Genomic DNA, 19156 nt, shown 5'->3' with positions numbered 1-19156 from the left:
CGTCTATTAGGTCGTCTTCGTCCTCATCAGGGCGAGCAGCTCCGGAGATGGGAAACTCAAGGCGAGCTAATCATCGGCGCACCCGCATCCCCACCTTGAGCGACCTCATGGTGCGGGTATGAGCCTAGTCCATCCATGTTGAATTCTAGAGATGAATTTCGCATTCTTAGCCACACATATATATTTGATTTTCTACTTCATACAGTTCATAAAATAATGTCAAATTCATTGGGATGTGTGTGTGCCAACTTAAATGATTAAGACGCGGTACTAATTAAGATGATATGGCAGTTTTCTAGGGGATTTTAGTATAAATGACTTTTTGAGCCAAGGTGGTGTGCACCAAAAACATTTTTATTGTCATGGCAAATTGTAGTGTCATATATATACCTAAATAGTTCATCCCCATTACTTTTAGTATCTTAACATGCACGCATTGCGACATTATCAAAGGCCTACAACAACATGCATTAGAATTATTTGTCATTATTAGTTGATTTTGACAAATTCTATTTATTTCAACATGTACACATAAGCCATGCACACATGTCACCTCATCCAAGGCGCACCCAACATGCATGGGATTGTACTACCTATATTCAATAAATATTTTCAACTATATAATAATCCAATACAACATATAATAGTTATTCTTAGTTTTTTCATATATTATTAATCGAGATCTTTCGTACAACCAAATATTACTGAAATATCATATTCCGCCGCAATACGCGGGGCATCATATACTTGTTTCATATAGTACAATGGCATTTTTACAGAATTTTTGTCGTGGGTACATGGCATTTTTTCCTGTAAAAGTGATATGTTTGCGATGGAAACTCAAATATAATCATGTCAACTCATTGAACATAGTGCCATTGTATTTTTTTCATTGAACATGGCATTTTCAGTATGAGTATACACTATTTTTCGTGCATTTTTAGTGACTTTTTTGACTACAACATGCCATAATTTTGAACTATAGGTAGTGAAAATTCAGGTTTTAAGCACTCACCATGGCATTTTGTCGGTGCTTACACGTGGCAACTTTACAATCTATTTTTGTTCTAGTTCTTTTCGGCAAAAAACAATGTACCCTCGTAAATCTGGCGTTGACATGGAAATGCTCTTATAAACATAAAATTTGTTCTTGCATAGTTGGCATGGCTAAATTGCCATGTTTTTTGTGACGTTCTTAAGTCTTTGCATGGCATTTTTTCCAATGAGCAGGACAAATTAAATATTTTCCCTAAATTTGGTTTTAATATACTACACCATGACAATTTTGTAAGACTATATCATGTCACTTCTCTTGTGTGTTGCATGGCATTTTGATTGAACTTAACATGGCATTTTTTAAAATTTGCCATGTTAAGTTGAATAAAAATGCCATGGAATATACATAACTTTTTTGTCATGGCATTTTTATTTATTTTCTATCAAAAAAACATCATGTCATTTTCTGTTTGCATTTAACAGAAAATGTAATTTTTCTACCTTAGCAGCATGCAAATTCAAATTTTTTTATTCTTTAGAGCATGATATTTCATAGAGAACATTTTGTTTCCTAGCCTTTCCATGTGCAATTGTATTATAGGCACTTTAGCTTTTTAGTATTTATTACTTGGCATTTTTACTAAGTATACCATGCTAGTTTCAATTTACGTAGCATGATATTTTCATTCTTTAGTTCATGGCAATTTTTATTAAGTATACTACGGTAATTTTTTAGCGGCCATGGAAATTTTAGTAATTAGACAATGGCATTTTTATTAAGTAGACCATGGCATATTCATTTAGGTAGCATGACATTTTTATTTCTCTTGAGCATGGCAATTTTAATAATTAGACCATGGCATTTTTATAAGTAGACCATAGCAATTTTAATTTAGGCAGCATGGCATTTTGATTATTTAGAGCATGGCCATTTTGATATATATGGTAATTTTGGACTTGTGTTAAACTTTTTCCAACAAGTCTATTCTTGTGCCAAATTTGTCCGCCTTAGACATAAGAATCACCATTTTTTCATCTACTATGGACATTGCTATAAATAACATTTAATGGGGACATGCTAGCTCTAGGAATAGACATAAAATTACCATGGCGCTGTAGTCGTCGCCGTCGTCGTCCTCCTCCTCCTTCTTCATGCTGTCGCCGTCCTTGCCGCACCCCTGCCCTGAGTTGCCTTGGCGGACGGTTTTGGTTGGCGGCGGTGCCTCGTCGTTGTTGTCCTTGAGGACGATGACGCCGCCCTCGTCGCGATCGCGGCGCCGAGCGGCGATCTCCTCGAGGGAACGACGCTGGCGCTCCATCTCCAGCCGGACGTAGTCCTCGCGCGCCGACTTGAGGGCGGACTCGCCGGCAGCGGCCATGTCCTTGCTCTCGCTCTTCACAACTACGAGCCCCGGCTCTGTCTTTAGCTTGACGATGCGGGAGGAGGGAGTAGAGGAGCCACGGCCGCCCTCGTTGATGACGAGGGCGCCGCCGCGGGTGCGCCGCCCGAGCGATGTCTCCACGGGCTCGTCCTTGACGTTGGCGAGCGCCGGCAAACCAGAGGAGTGGGAGGAGGGGGAGGAAGAGGACCCGCCTGCCATGCGCCTCGACAACCAAGGGCCGCCGCTCCGGCAGGGGACCGGGGTCGGGGCCACCGGGTACTCGAGCGGCGGCTCTTTGCCGCCCTCTAGGTGCTCAAGGATGAAGTGGAGCGTGCGCCTGGGGATGCCCCACCACAGGCGACGGCCGTCGGTGTTGTGGCGCCCCCTCATCGGCCCATTGTTGGTGGAGGCGAGCTGCTCCTCGTGGCGGCGTTGGAAGTACGCCGCCTAGTGCGCGTGGTTGCTGGTGGCGTACTCTGGGTGGCCCCGCACCTCCTCTGGCAAGGAGGCCCGAACGCGCGCGATCTCGTCGTGGAAGCGGTTGGCGTCGAGCTGCGGGTGGATGGGGACGCCTCCGGCGCTGAGCCTCCACCATCCCAGGACACGCATGTCAGGCAGCGTCAGGTAGTTGGCCTCGTGGAGGAGGTAGGCCTCTCACTCATGCAGGTGGCGGCAGCCGAAGCCGTTTGGCCGCCGCTCCATTGCCGGGGAATCGCTCTCCCATCGGTGGTTGTAGACGCGGTGGCTGTAGACAGGAACAGAGAGAGAAGAGATGGGGGCGTTGGTGGCGACAGAGGGACTGCGGGCGAAGGATAGTGCGTCCACCGATGAGAGAGGGGGCGACAGATGTGTGTACGCGTGGCGGGCCGTGTCGCCGCGCCATCACTGCGCCGCCTGTGAGGAATCAATGGAAGGCTGACCGCCGGCAGCCTTGACATTGATTCCCCACGGGAAACGAGGCGACGAGGAAGAGGAGACACGGCTGGTCGCTGACTCGGCGGGTCCACTGAGCTTTCGCGTCAAAAATGTTTCCTCGGGCTCCCCTGGGCGCCCCCCAGCGCGCCGGGTTCGGCCTGGGTTCGCCGGCGCCAAATTCGGGCCTAACCGGTGAAAATTGGACTTCTGGGACGCGAATGAGCCGTTTTTAGCGTTGGCAATAACAAAGGGCCTTGGGGGCCATGTTGGGGGAAGTGGAGATGCTCTTAACTAGGCCTATCATGTGTTTTTCGGTGCGTTGTGTTGGGTCAACTCAGGATCGCATGGAAATCCCACTAGAGCGGGGGATGTGCAATGGTTCGCTCGATGCAACCTCCACCAGTGAACGAACACACTCACTAGACCTATTCCCCTAAGGGAAAGTAAGAAGGTTTCGAAGTTTATATATTTGCACTTTTAAACAATATTTGATAACTAGGGCAATCAGTCCTAATTAACAAATAATTTACAAAACCGACAAGCTTCAAATAACACTTATGCTATCTCAACTTGGATAGGTATGGTTCCAATCATAATAGTTTGATATTCCCTTTTAACCGGAATATCAGGAAATTCAAAATCTCCAATAGTGATGGTCATAATTTTTGCAGCCTTTTAAGAAACATTTTTTTGTTTATTTTCTTTGGAAAATAAATCGTATGCTCCCATTGACATGAAAAGTAACCTTCTTTTTGTTGCAATCGATAATAGCACATGTAGTACTAAGAAAAGGTCTCCCAATGATGACAGATAGGTTGTCATCCTCAGGCTTCTCAGGTACAACAAAGTCCGTTAAAATCAAAAGATTATAACCCATAACAGGCACATTCTCACAAATTCATATAGGTATATAGTCGTTTTATCAACCAATTACAATGATATATCAGTGGGTATAAGTTTAACTAAGTTAAGTCTTTTATAAAAGTAAAAAGGCACCTGCACCTAAACCACATAAAACAAACTTAACATAAGTATTATTAACGGTGCATGGTATACTTGGTACCCCTAGATCTCCAAGTTTTTTAGGAATCTTAAGAATAATTTGCAAGCATAGTAGATATTTTAGCATTTGCAATCTTTCTTTTATTTGTGACAATAACTTTCATATACTTGTAATAAGGAGGAACTTCAATATCATTAGGCAAAGGAGTTTGCAAGTAGAGAGATCTAAGAAAATCAACAAATTTAGCAAAGTGTTCTTCATCCCTAGTTTTAGAAAGTCCACTAGATCAATGATGGCGCGCGTTGCCGCGCCCGTCTATTTTGACAATAAGTTGATATTAAATTTTGTACATAAATTATTATAAAACATGAAAGTTAAATATCACAGTCTACTATATCGATGAGCGGACCCAGAAAAATATTCAAACCAATTTGTGCAAGAGCATCATACATCCAGCTAGTGGTACTACATTTAGGTTTTCAAAATGTGGGAATGATCTACCTCATGAAGAGCAGGAAGAAACTTGATATTTCTGATAGGTGCAATTTTTTCTTCCAGGAAGATAAGCATTCATTCATGCCCAGAAATCCATCTCTAGCACAAATATGGAATCTGATCGCATCCATTTAATATAATGTGAACAATTTGTTAGAATTAATTAGAATTTGTAAGTAGGGAAAATCTCCCCTTGCCCAAACCGTCGTGCGTTTTGTCCTGCATAGACGCCTTCTCGCTCATGCCCTCTGGAACCGACGCCTCCCTTCGATCGTGTCTCTCCAGATGGTATAAGTAGCGCATGTAAGCATCAATCGAGACAGAGATTTTTACTTTCAATCTCAAACACGTTATCAGCACGTAGAACAACCAGCGAAGAGCGAAAGAGAAAAGAAAAGGAGGGAAAGAGCACTCACTGCCGGTGAGATGCCGAGCCTCGTTTCCTTCTTTCTCCGCTTGATCCGTGAGGATGGTCGTCGCTACCATGGCGTTGGTGGCCTCCGACGTTTCCGTCGCAGGATGCAGGCCGTCCGTCATTTCGGCTGTTGCGCCATTGGCCGTTATGGTCACCGTGCCACTGGACGTTTCAAGTGTAAAAGCATAGAGAAAGATAGCATCCGTTTTCCAAACCAGAAACACACCAACTGTATTTCTAAGTGGAGATCTGGCACGTGTAGTGAACCTGAAGACAAGCTCTAAAAGTATTTTTCATGTAGTCATGATGCTAAAGAAATGACGTTGCACTTTCCAGAACATACATGAAAAATACTTTTTCTTTGACTTACCTCACATTATTGAGCAATGTTATTCTTTAATATTATCTCTAACCCAAGGGAGCCTCATAGTGGTGAGAAATTACAAAAGACACATAATCTTCCATCAGTTGTATTCTTATAATCTCGAATCACAATTCAGCACTACAAACAACACAAAATTTAGTATTAGGTCAACTGGAACATGGAATAGTTGGAGACCAATTACTCAACTATAGTCCTATATATGCATGGATAGTCCAATCAAATCAAAAGTTCAACCAATTTCATATGTTGATTCCAAAACATTGCATACTCTACACCATGGCATGCAAGTAGCGATATATCAGGGAGCATCAATCATGGAGACCTCTGGTGGCTGGAGTGTATGGCCGAAGCTGCACCCACGGAACTGTAATTTGAGAGAGTACTCACAAAATGCATCGTGATGGAAAAGGTAGTCTACATGGCAAACTTTGAAGTGGCAATTGCTAGATATTACATGAGAAGGTTAGAGAACATGTCCACTTATTCCTCGCCGTCAACGCCACAACCTCAAACTTAAATGAAATAATTAAGCTACGAAATTAAAGGGTGTGTGGAAGGGTTGTGACCAAGGTATTGGGCAACGGAGTAGAGACCACACTGAAGAAAAGGTAGCAGACACAACCGTGGCATCTTGTTGTTCCTGACCGACGGTTTCTGCGGTGCTTGGCCGCAGACACTGGGTGAGGATGGTGGTCCAGTTCTTGCCCCTTCTACTTCCCTAATCATCGCCACCGCACAGATCTCGCTGCCCCGGCTGTCATCGGTATCGAGTAGGCGAAGGAGAGTGACAGTCGGCTGGGTCAGGAGGACGCCAGCAGGAGGAAGACGCCAGCGGTGGGCAACGCGGCTGACAACTATGCGTGCTTAGCTTCTGCTACTGGAGGAAGAAGGGTTCCGGTGATGAAGTATATATAGGAGCTTGTATGTAGATTGGAAAAACGGAAACGCACACCTCTATTAATGGCCACCGACGAGTGGCGCAATTCAACCATGATAAATGCTTCCAGAAACTGATGATTGATTGCTTCCTTCAATCCCGCGACTGAATTTCATCCCCATGTCTAATTCACCAAATAGTTGCACAGTCACTTTGCCTTTTTCTGGATCGTCGTGCGGTCCGGGAGGCCCGAGCTGCACGACCTCGCTCAGGTTGTGGCGTTGTGCGACCACACATCGCCCTCTTCGCCCAGGCGACAACATCGACCGGCGAGTCGTTCTGGTCTTGCAGAGCAACCAGGTAATGGGCTCTCTACGGTGAAACAGACTCAGGTGACTGCTACTTATCATTAGGCCTAGTTTAATACCAGAGGCCCAAAAATGTCACCAGAGCAGCGGCCCAGCAAAGGTGAGCGCTCGTTGGTAGCGATCGAAGGGAGCGAATGTGGGACTATCGGACAATCGGACGGCCAAAAAACGCCTCGAGTTATGATCGGACGGCTACGGATGCTAATGGCCTGAGAGGGCTGGGAAAGTGCTCGGTTGTAATGTTTCTAAATTAGGAAAATGCATAGGTTTTTGGACTCATGGTTCTCTTTATTATCATGTTTTGTATCTACCTTATCTCTTTTACTATGTTTTTAGCTAGAACAGGAACATCTTGCACAATATCAGGTTCTATTTTACTTATTTTTACTTATCAGATTCAATAGCATCATTATTACCATCAAGTTGAATTGGTTCTTGTTCCTCCCCACCTTTAGTATTGGCATTAGAAATATAAACATAATTAGGATTCTCTTGGCATTCATTCTCAACAATTTCAGGTTCTCTAGAACTATCACTAACAGGTGTAACATGTTTAGGCCCTGTTTGGTTCGGCTGTGGATTTCTAAAAGCAGCTATGAAAAAATTGCTGTGAAAAAACAACTGTGAAAAATCTGATGTGAAAAAGATGTAGGTCATTTGGCAAATCAGCTGATACATCATTTTCAGATTTTGGCCCATAACGAAATCAGATTTTGGAAAAGCACATCCTGAGCTGCTTCCGTTTTTGGTTCGGATTTTGGCAGCGGATTTCTGGAATCGGATTCTGCTGGGTTCGCCCTTTGGTTCAGATTCTGCTGCTCGGCAGCGGAATCCGTCGATAAAAGTTGAACCAAACAGGGCCTTAGACTTCCTTTTCTCCTTCTTTCTAGAGGAACGGGCAACATGGTTATCAATATTTTGAGAATCTTGTTCTACTCTCGTAGAATGTCCTTCAGGATATTCTTGAGTAGAAACACCTCCTCTAGTAAAAACATAAGCATCACATTTCCTAAAAAAATTAACCATATGGCATATAAATCTTGTTGAGCACTCATCACTTGTTTAAGTTGAAATTGTATCATATCACAATGTTTAACAATACCTTCAACATCAGTAGAAGTTCTTTCAATATATTCTTGCGGGTATTTAATAGCTACACAATCATTATTAAATTGCATTTGCATATCCATATGAAAGTGATGTTGTTTAATAACAAGAAAATTGTCAATTTCATGTACCTCAATGCATATATTTATCTTGATGGCTTTCATCAATTCATCACATACGCTTCATGCATTGCCTATGGAACTTCCCTTCAAATACATCTTAACTAAAACATTAGTCTGTAACAATTGTCATTAATTACCAAAATCACACATGGGGACTACATGCACTTTCAGCGGCACTCACGTTCACGAATGTGAATGCATTGCCCAGGGTTATATATGGTGAATTAGTGATTGCTAACTAAACTCTATGCAACAACCAGACATCTAGGCAATAGGGACATAATAACATGAAAGAACTTGTTAGAGAGGAGTAAGTCGGAGAGGGGGGGGGGGTAGGAAAATATTAGTAAATACCTGCCTCGTGCTACCGTCCACCTCGCCGTCGGCTCCTTGGCGCTATAGATCAATCGCTCGTCATCGACGATCTTGACATGGAGACTGGTGGAGCCTTGCTGCTGCTCATTTGGCCCAGGAGGGCGTGGTGTCGTGGAGACTGTTGTCGGTCACCCTGTGGAGACTAATGCTCATCTGGCACCATGAAGGCCGACGCAAATGGTAGGGGGTTGTTGTGACTGAATTTGGCCGGCCTTGGACAAATCCATCCACCCCACGCTCTAGAGAAGAGGAGACGGATGGGGAGAGCGCAGACCACGTGATAATCGTCCCCGGAGGCCAAGTGGTGCGCCCCGGTGGTCATTGACCTTGGAACTATCGTTGATCTGATGAGGAGAGGAGGCAGGATCGCACGCATCATTGTCGTCAGCCTCCGCTAGGGCTTGAGCACGTTAGCATGAAGAGCATACTGACCTCGAGGTAGCCATGCTGGCGACGCTCTCTAGGATCAAGGCGACCTTGATCCTTGGTTGGTAGGAGCCATTGCGAGCTTGTGCAACCTGTGGGGTAGGAATAAGGTATGGGGGTCGGATCTGGGGCACATGATGTGAAGTAGGATCTAGGGGAGGAGAGAGACGTGGGAGGGGTGGCTCTCGTCTGTGAGAAGCAGGGGCAATGAGCCACAAGGAGAATGGCAACTCGATTTGGAGGAGCCGTGGTGGAAAAGGAGCAAGGGCACTTGCTGGTGGTGGTGCAGGGGAAAGATGTCCTAATTTGGATTTGGAGAGGAATGAGAGAGAGAGATGATGGACAAGGCGACGTAGGGATATGGATGCCCCGGGAAGAAGCCGATGAGATGACACTCTCTCCCTTGTTGTCTAGCTGATAGGCTACTGCCCCGTTGTACTCCGACGCACTATGCAAAACGGGATCGATGGGATGATTTTCCCTTTTCATCAAGTTCATCTCAATGCATGTGGGCAATAGCTGAGATAGAGTTGGTTTAGGCGCGAACTAGAGCTTGTGTGTTATAACGGGGGAAACAAATACCACACGCCCCTAACCCAATAACCATGACTCAAGACCCAAGTAGGTCCACGTGCATCCCATTTGTGTTGCCGCTTATCCTCCTTTCAACCCTTGCCGACGGTAGCCTCAGTGCTCACACAATCGCAACGCGTTTGAATGTGCTCAATCCTAAGGTGTTTTTCTCTCTCGACATAAGATGCGAAATTTGCTTGCTTCCCTTACTGTGAGGTTTTGCCGAGGCGGGCATGGTTATTGACGGTTTCTTTCGTCTCCATTCTTGTCTTGCCGAGGTGTTCATTTCCAATCTAGATAGACAACATGCGAAAGAAAGACGGATCATGCGCTATTGATAAAGATTGCACCCTAGATAGCATTTAAAAAATGATTAACAGGTAAAACAATATCATATTAAATTCTACACATTTTTCTAATCAAATTCCATATGTAACATATGAAAGTTGGACTCGGGGTTTAAAAGATATGAGAAACACACCTTCCTTTATTATTAGCTATAGATATAGATTAGATATGTCGAACGTGGTCATTCCTCCAAATTGGCAAGATGATGCAGGGCATCTCGTGCTTTCTTCTCCCTCTACTCGCACCCACCCCCAAACCAGCACGACTACCCACTCGTCTCTCCCCCTCTCAATTTGTGATGCAGCTGGATACTTTTTTAAAAGCTTTTGAATCTGCGTAAAAAAATATAATGTTATTTTCTAGATTGTGGGTTAAATTTACCAAAATATCAGGGTTTTTTCTGTAATAACTAAAACTTTTTCGCGGACTCATTTAAAACAGGACAACGGATTGATTAAACGGAATATTAGGGGGTTTCCACAAAAACAAAGTGTTTTCCTGCCCATTTGTCACACTTTTTTGCATAAAACCCCTTGTTATTTATGGAAATCAACTTGTAGCCCCATCTTAAGTGAGTCCAGAAAAATGTTTCATTTTTTGTAGAGAATCCCATAATATATCGGTTAATCAACCTGTTTTTAAGCGAGTCAAGGAAAACGTTTCACTTTTTGCAGAGTATCCCTTGATGTCTTGGTTAATCAACCCGCAGTCCATTTAAGAATAATGTTACATATATTATTTGGGCACATTCAAATGGTTTTTAAAAATACTCATATTTTTAAAATCCTATCTTTTTGACATGTTATTTACGGAATTTGATTAGAAAAAGGTGTACAATCTGAATATGATGTTGTTTTACCTGTTAACCATTTCTAGAATGCTATTTTGGGTGCATTTAGAAAATATTCATATCTTTTAAACCCTAAATTCAATTTTGATATATAATGCATGAAATCTGATTAAAAATGTGTACAATCTGAATATGATATTGTTTACTCGTTAACCATTTTTAGAATGCTATTTAAGATGCAACCTTTATCAGTAGCATACGATCCGTCTTTTTCTTGTACCGGTATCGATTCGGATTGAAAATGAACACTTCAGCAAAATCAAATTGGTGACGAAAGAAACTGTCTATACCACGCATGTACGGAAAACAAATTTCTTATCTTATGCAGAGAGAGAGGAAAACACCTTATAACTGATAACATACGAGCGCGTTGTGATTATGTGAGCATTGAGTCCACCGTTAGCGAGGGTGGGAAGCAGGATAAACAACAACACACATAGGATGCACGTGGAGTCGTGGATCTATTTGGGTCCCGAGACATGGTTATGGGCGTGTTATATCCATATGAAAACTATAAAAAAATGCCTACACATTACTATGCAAGAAATCACCATTTTACCTTTTTTTTAAAGTTCTATTTCACGTTTCTTTTTTTAGCACTTCATTTCTCCTTTCTTATTCTTTCCAAAGCGATCACACGTAAACATAACCCCGACAAATGGAAGATTAAGTAAACGAGAGGGGGAGGAAAGTAAATTAGAAAAATGACGGAATATATATAGTCCAAAGCCCTTCTCCCTCGTGGCTCTCTATCCCCTGCGCCTCCATTGCCTCCCCCCGGTTCCTTCCTCCTCCCCTACCAAACGGCTGCGCGCTACCCCAGTCGCCTGCTAAAACCTTCTCCACTGTCCGCGCGCGAGCGCTCATAAACACCAAACCGGCCCAGCCCAAGAGCACGCGCGCCAGCCGGGCTTGGGGTGCAGAAGGATTCGGGAGGAGGAGGAGGCGGCGGCGGATTGACCAGAGATTCCCGGCGAGATGAAGTACGTGCTGGTCACCGGTGGTGTTGTGAGCGGCCTCGGCAAGGGCGTCACGGCCAGCAGCATCGGCGTCGTCCTCAAGGCGTGCGGTCTCCGCATTACGTCCATCAAGATCGGTACGTGCCCGCCGCCGGCCGTGCGATGTTTTCCTTCCTCGTGTTCAAGAAACCGCCTTTTCAGGCTCCTGAAAAGGCGCTGTTTGGGGTTTACCGCGGGGGGGGGGGGGGGGGGGGGGGGGTTGGCTTTGTGGTTCTCGCGCCCGCCCTCGATCCGATTTCCGGGGAAAGATTTGATTTGCTTTCGTTACGATTCCATTTCCCTTTTTGGAGCGATTCGTGCGGCTCAAGGATGCGGGTGGGAGTAGGTGCAGGGAGGCCCCGCCCCGGGATTCTTGGCTGGGTCTGGTGGAAAGCCCCTCGTTCGAACATTCCGCCCGGGGTTTTAGGGGTCGTGGTGTAGGAGTGGATATGTGATGTTGATTACCTTGCCAATCTTTGGCTTCTGCGCGCGTGTGAGACAGATTTTATTATATCTTCCATTTGAAGAGATTGCTTCTAGTGGCCTAGTGGGAGAGAGCTTTTAGACCAGCAAAGGGAAACCTCGGCCCCGGTTTCTACTTTAGTAGCAGACCATTTTCGGGGGGCTACTAAGATCTTTTACGCGGTGCTGATTTGGGGCGAGGAATAAATGTTTGAGGTCTCAACTGAACAATGGTGGTCCATGAAAGAAAGCTTCTGATTTTTCCTTTATTGTCTAGCACTTACCCGTGCAATCTGTGGCCAATATTTTCGGACAATGATCTGTGCAAGTTACTTGGGTGAGTTCCCAAGTATCTGAACAAACTCTCAGATTAGCTGATATGCTTTCATCCTTTTGTGTCCGTGGTAGGAAGTTGGAACAGGTGGTATGAAAAAGACTGGGTTTCCCCTCCCCTCGTATTTGTCTTTGAGATGCCTCGTGCTCTTCAGGCCTCACTGATGTTGTTTAGAATATGCTGATTTTGATATGGCCGTGTCACGAACCATTAGATGCCAGCTTAGTGTGTTGGAATCTTTGACTTGATTCATTGTCATACTACATGTTTTGTTTGCTCCTAGTTATTCTTATCCAGTATCACCTAAACACTGCTTTGTTTTTGCTGTTGTAATCTTGTAGCCTTGTGGCTTCCTGTACCATTGCGGCACTTGGGGCTTGATTGTTCCTGTTGCCTTGTAGAACTGGTGGCGGCAGGCCAGCTAATACTTGCTCGATTGCTCCTAGTCGCTTGCTTTTGGCCTCATGAGCTTGACATTTTATATTTGCTTTATCTCAATATATGCAGATCCTTACCTCAACACTGATGCCGGGACTATGTCCCCGTTCGAACACGGTGAAGTGTTTGTGTTAGATGATGGTGGTGAGGTACTGTCATAGGACCAAGTCCAAGTGGGACAATGGCTAGGGAATGTTTGTTCACCTCATCAAGTATTGTCTTGTGCATCTTGCAGGTGGACTTGGATCTTGGGAATTATGAGAGGTTTCTTGATATTAAACTCACCCGGGACAATAATATAACTACTGGAAAGATCTACCAGGTAAGCTAATTATTTTCTCATTCTAAAACTTTATCTATATGGCTTTCGGGTCTGCAATCAGGAACAGTGCGTATTTAAAGCCCCACCCTCATTTCTTGGGCATCCAAACATTCAACAATTGTGAAACGTTTCAGTCGATGTTGACGTTGATATACTTGTACCATAGGAAGGAAAAGGATGTATTTGTTGTGTTATGTCACTAGAGTGTAGAGTACATAAGAATGAAGAGAATTTATAGTACTCCCTCGGTTCACAAATATAAGATGTTCTAGTAACTTTTTTCTGAATTGGATGTATACAGACACGGTTTAGTGTGTTTCTTCACTTATTTCAGTCCATATGTAGTCCATATTGAAATATCCAAAACATCTTATATTTGTGAATGGAGGGAGTGCTATTTAACAAGGATATATACGGGTACTAACATGTATAATATGTGTCATCGTGAATACAGTTTTTTTTTGGAGAGCTTTCGCCTTTTGGCTTTTATTCATTAAGCAAAAGCTTCTCCGGTTGAATAATCTCAGTCAGAAAGCCAGGGATAACAGAGTAATTTATTACAACATCTGAAGCTAAAGCTTCTCGTGCCAAGCTGTTCTGAAATTTTTTATTTGCTTTTTTTTGGTTCATGACAGTCTGTTATTGACAAGGAGAGGAAAGGGGAATACTTGGGAAAGACTGTGCAGGTGAGGACCACATTATGCACACCATTTTTTTCCTGGTAACTACTGTATGTATGTTTCTTCAAGTGCTTATCATTAAACCAATCAATCATCAAGGTTGTGCCACACATTACAAATGCCATACAAGACTGGATCGAGCGTGTTGCTATGATACCGGTGGATGGCATGGACGGACCAGCTGATGTCTGTGTGATCGAACTGGGTGGAACAATTGGTGGGCATGAGATAATTAGTTATTTTATTTGTTTATTTATGTTGATTAGCTGATGTCTGTAGCTTGATTATGTTGTCACTACTGCTACAGGTGATATTGAATCTATGCCATTTATTGAAGCTTTGGGTCAATTCTCGTATCGTGTTGGTGAGGAACTTACAATTTATATTAATACATAAAAAACTGTACTGTCTTTCCTGGGCTAGGGGAAACTTATCTTCTTTTGGATATTATTTTGGTTGCCAGGACCTGGCAACTTCTGTTTGGTGCATGTCAGTCTCGTTCCAGTTCTGAATGTTGTTGGTGAACAGGTAGCCAAATTCCCTGGTTTATTGTTTTATGATCTACTCCCTCTGTAAACCTTTATAAGACGTTTTAAATTACTAAATGACCTAAAACGTCTTATAAAAGTTTACAGAGGTAGTACATCTTAATATGTGAAAAAAATCATTTTAATATCACTGCCTAATATTTGTCATTTTTTTATTTACTTTTATAGAAAACCAAGCCGACTCAACACAGTGTGCGTGGTTTAAGGGGACTTGGCCTCACCCCAAATATTTTAGCTTGTCGCAGTACAAAGGTTAGTTAGCCCTTATTTACTTTGATGTTGTATGTTACTTATATTTGTTTGTATTCTTAATCTCATTTTTCGCACTTGTATTTGACAGGAACTGGAAGAAAATGTCAAAGAGAAACTCTCCCAGTTCTGCCATGTGCCGGTAATTGAACTGTAAATGTTATTGTTAGTGATTGCTTCATATTCTTGGTAGCTAATTTCCCCTGATAGCTCATGAACAAATTTGTTCTGTAGGCAACAAACATTGTCACTCTGTATGATGTTTCCAATATTTGGCGTATTCCTTTGTTGCTACGGGTATAGCACATCTCATCCTCTGTAGTAATTCATTTTTGGTTCCTCAACATTTCTGTGTAGTGCTGAATCGTATTTTGTCCCATAGGACCAAAAGGCGCATGAAGCTATTCTTAAAGTTCTGAACCTTGAAAGGTTTGCCTATACGTATCTAGTCAGTGCGTTTTTGTTCAAGCTGTAGTGTGTCGGTGCAATAAATATTTATGTGTACACATTTGCAGCTTTCCTCGCGAGCCAAAGTTGGATGAATGGGTTGCAAGAGCTACTATGTTTGACACCCTTCAGGATACTGTTAGTTTTTTCCACTTTGATTGTTGGCTGTTGCCCTCAACTCTTTTTATTCCTATTAGTTCCAAGTGACTAATGGCTTCATTTCAGGTACGCATTGCTATGGTTGGGAAGTACACTGGTCTATCTGATTCCTATCTCTCTGTGTTGAAAGTGAGTTTGATTTGCACAGCTATACTAGTCTTTTATGCCTTCTAAATGATTGCTAGTGTCTAACAGTTGAATCCGATGCAATTGCACAATTGCAGGCTCTCTTGCATGCTTCAGTTTATTGCCACAGAAAGCTTGTTGTTGATTGGGTTGCTTCTACAGATCTTGAGGACTCTACCAAAATTGAGGTTTGGCAGTCTCCTATTGTTCTGTCTGCTCGATCTGGGCTGTTTTCTTTTCTTACACGACCTTTTTTTTTCTTAGGCACCTGATGCTTACAAAGCAGCTTGGAATTTATTGAAGGTGAGGACTTTTCACCACCGAAAATGTTTTACACTCGAAGTTGAATGGTGCCACGTGTATGATTTGTGTAAAATTTTAATTTCCATCATGATTATCTAATGGTCTTTCATTTCAGAGTGCTGATGGCATTTTAGTACCTGGTGGCTTTGGAGATAGAGGTGTTCAAGGAAAAATTCTGGCTGCTAAGTATGCCCGTGAAAATAATGTACCATATCTTGGTATATGTCTTGGAATGCAGATGGCTGTTGTAGAGTTTGCTAGGAATGTCATGAATCTCTCTGATGCAAACAGTACTGAATTTGATCGCAATGCCAAGGCCCCATGTGTTATTTTTATGCCTGAGGTTTGTGAAATTCATAACTTGTGTTATTAATGATCGCGCTGGTTGCCATAAAAATTAATGGTAACAAAGCAACTTTTTGTCAGTCCCATGCATACCTCGGAGTTAGATTTCTATTCATTTTTGTTTTAGGGTTCCAAAACACATATGGGTGGCACAATGCGCCTAGGATCAAGGAGGACATTCTTCAAGGTTGCTGGTTGCAAGTCAGCTAAATTGTGAGTATAATCATTTCCTTAAGCCTAGGTGTCATTTTATCAGCATTCTCCTTACATAATCATGGGCTTTCTCACTTTTTTTAGGTATGGCAATGTGGATTATGTTGATGAGAGGCACCGGCACAGATATGAGGTCTGGCTTTAATAATTTTGCGTTCATAGCTGCGATGAGGATATGAGTACATTAAGTTCTTGCCTGTTCACGGGGGTCTGTAACATGTTCATCTTCACAGGTGAATCCTGATATGGTGCCAGAGTTTGAAAATGCTGGACTTAAGTTTGTTGGCAAAGATGAGAGTGACAGGAGAATGGAGGTTTGACTAAAACCACGACTTGCTCGCTTGGAAATCTTTCAATTCAGAAAAATTCACGCCTTGATCAAGTTGCTATTTTTCTAGATAATCGAGATACCCAATCACCAGTATTTCGTTGGCGCACAGTTTCATCCTGAATTCAAGTCAAGACCTGCGAAACCTTCTCCACTATTTGTTGGTAAGCTGTTTGCTGTCTGTTCACCTGTTGAGAAACACTTACTTCATCATGCTACGAAATGGAAACAGGTGTTTAAAAACCATATGTTAATCCTCGTTTGTATTTTAGGGCTAATCGCCGCCTCATCTGGGCAATTGGACAAGGTGCTACAAAGCTGCTCCAATGGCCATGTGCTTCCTGCCAAACATCAGTTCAGCAATGGTCCATACACGCTGGCTGCACACCAAAATGCAAACGGGCATGCGAAGAAGCTTGCCAATGGTCTAGCGAATGGAACATACCATCCCAATGGGAATGGTGTCCATGCCTAGCTAGCTCAAGGATGCTCTCACCCCTTTTTCATTTTTTGCAGTTGTTGCATCAGTTTTGTCGTGGTTGGCTAAGCTACCATGGTCGCTCGAGGAAGAAAAAGTTCTGTACTCGATGCGGACTGTCTGCAGGGGATTGTGCTCGTTCGGTGGTTTTTAGTGAAAGAACCGAGCTGGATCTGCGTGCGAGTGGTTTGCTTCTTCTCTACTAATTTCTGTAACAAGACAACAGAAGTGGGTAAGAAGAGTTTCTGTGCTGTATATCTGAAAAAGGAAAGGCTGGACGTTGTATTTGTTTCGAGAGCTGGTGTTGAGATGTAAGCGAATTTGGGTGTTCAGCACTTTGTATTTGGACGCAGTTTTGTGCTTTTTGCACAAATAACTTGATATGATGTATCTGACTGCTTTGACTGCTTTGTTATAGTGCCTTGCATGATTTTAAGCCTATAGGAAAAATTTATTAGTAACATATAAAATAATAAATTAGTTTCATTACGTTAATCATATGATATATTTTTGTTAATCATACGATATATTTTTGTGCCGTATAGATTTGACGTCGCTATCAACAATTTTTTTCTATCTATATTTCACCAAATATCGAGAAGTTTGACTTCAGATGGTTAAATTATTTGGATTCTTGGATTGGTTTGGAATGAAGGAAGTACTAGTAGATTCTGGAAGTGATGTATCATGTGTCGAGAAGTTTAGCAGTGATGTTTTGTACTCCCTCTGTAAAGAAATATAAAAGCGTTAAGATCACTAGTCTGTAGGGATTAGGAGTGTTTGGTTGTGGTTATGTCCAGTTGGATTTGAGATAGTAGTGTTTCGTACCGTTCGTCTGTCAGGATTGAGTGTTTAACTCAGGTCATGAGGTGCAAATGGTTCCAGATTTTGGGGTGATTTGTGTGTTTGATTGGGGTACTGTAACAGAGCGAGTTGGTTTCTTAGGGAATGTTTGACCTAGGTGTTCGCACACGAACACTTAACTGTGTACTCTCGACATCAGGGATGGTGCACCATGGCTCACGTCGAACAAGACCCATCCGAAAGTGCAGTGCGCAAGCAATTCAGCGGCCGCTTTTGTAGACCCGAAGCTCCGCTCGCCCAGAAGAAACTCGTTTGGACGTACGATGACTATGATCTGCCTTAGGTTGATCCGACCGTTCCTTAGGGCCTCGTGGATCTTTGCTCTTCAATTTTGAAGAACGACGAAAAACGAGAAGCAAGATACAAGGTAGAGGGATAAAAAGTAGGAGAATATGAAAAAGTCGTAGATTGATTTGTTCGATTGTGTGTTGCTCAATCGGCCATCACCTTCAACATATATAAGAGGCGGTTGAACTTCCCGTACAAAAGGACTTCAAATTTCTCAACTTCCTAACTTAACCGAACTCGGATTTAGGTATGCCCGAGACAACAATTCTGTTTTTGGTTTTTACAGGCCATATACTATGTCGGATGAAGACGTTCCCAAAAGAAAATTCAGCCGTTTCGACGATACAAACAACTTCCATGTTGAACACCTTTTCATCTGAGGCCATCTAGATGTCTTTACGGGTCCATCTTCAACTTCCGGTCGGGTTTAACTGACGTAGTCGGATTTAGAGTTCCATGTCACCTCCCTCGGATTTTGGGACCTAAAATTTTATGATCTTGGATTGCACATGACCTCGGATTGCTCAACGGGATTTTTCAGCTTGATCTTGTTTTGCCTCCATAGGTCACATACGACCTCGGATCGAAATGATTTATATATCAGAATCAATCGGCTCGATGAGATGAAGACATTTTATGTAGAGAACTCTTTCATCTGAGGTCATCTTGAAGGGGTAATTGATCGAACAGTACTCCAGAACCCTAAATCTCAATACTTCGAACTCAGTTTCGGCCCCTGAGATGAGGTCGGATGGCAATGACCTAAACATAAAAGTTGTCTGCTTCGACGATATGGAACATTTTCATGTTGAAAACATTTTCATTTGAAGCCATCTTAACTACGGTTTTGCCATGCCAAAGTTTGATGTCAACATATGCCCTCCTGTTTTTCGGCAGAGCTTGCATGCCGAAAAAGTAACTTGCACCGGCTTAGTCC

At 42.9% G+C, this 19156-nt stretch overlaps 2 protein-coding genes across 3 annotated transcripts; one reads left to right on the top strand and one right to left on the bottom strand.

Annotated features, from left to right (window-relative positions):
• Positions 1–2060: 2060 nt before the first annotated feature.
• On the bottom strand, positions 2061–9260 carry LOC147979900 (uncharacterized). The gene has a single exon (XM_087515386.1). It carries the CDS (start codon positions 2766–2768, stop codon positions 2061–2063), a length of 708 nt encoding a protein of 235 aa, XP_087371512.1. The 5' UTR covers positions 2769–9260.
• A 2106-nt stretch (positions 9261–11366) lies between these two features.
• Positions 11367–17482, top strand: LOC125544122 (uncharacterized). Of its 2 annotated transcripts, none has more exons than XM_048707699.2 (21): positions 11367–11733; positions 12939–13018; positions 13105–13191; positions 13827–13877; positions 13971–14088; positions 14179–14235; positions 14335–14399; positions 14588–14671; positions 14760–14810; positions 14903–14965; positions 15051–15097; positions 15184–15253; positions 15341–15403; positions 15499–15588; positions 15665–15703; positions 15819–16046; positions 16176–16261; positions 16346–16394; positions 16495–16575; positions 16660–16753; positions 16862–17482. In XM_048707699.2, the coding sequence occupies exons 1-21, from the start codon at positions 11616–11618 to the stop codon at positions 17062–17064; spliced, it is 1824 nt and encodes a 607-aa protein (XP_048563656.1). In that variant the 5' UTR covers positions 11367–11615; the 3' UTR covers positions 17065–17482. The 2 variants fall into 2 exon arrangements, with proteins under 2 accessions (XP_048563656.1, XP_048563657.1); XM_048707700.2 differs by lacking the exon at positions 11367–11733 and adding an exon at positions 12062–12434.
• Positions 17483–19156: the final 1674 nt, after the last annotated feature.

The sequence above is a fragment of the Triticum urartu genome, chromosome 3A (assembly GCF_056163025.1).
Source record: "Triticum urartu cultivar PI428250 chromosome 3A, HENAU_Tu73, whole genome shotgun sequence".
In the NCBI taxonomy this organism is placed as follows: domain Eukaryota; kingdom Viridiplantae; phylum Streptophyta; class Magnoliopsida; order Poales; family Poaceae; genus Triticum; species Triticum urartu.
The sequence above is the reverse complement of the archived record's forward strand: the minus strand, read 5'-3'. Positions and strand labels throughout refer to the sequence as shown.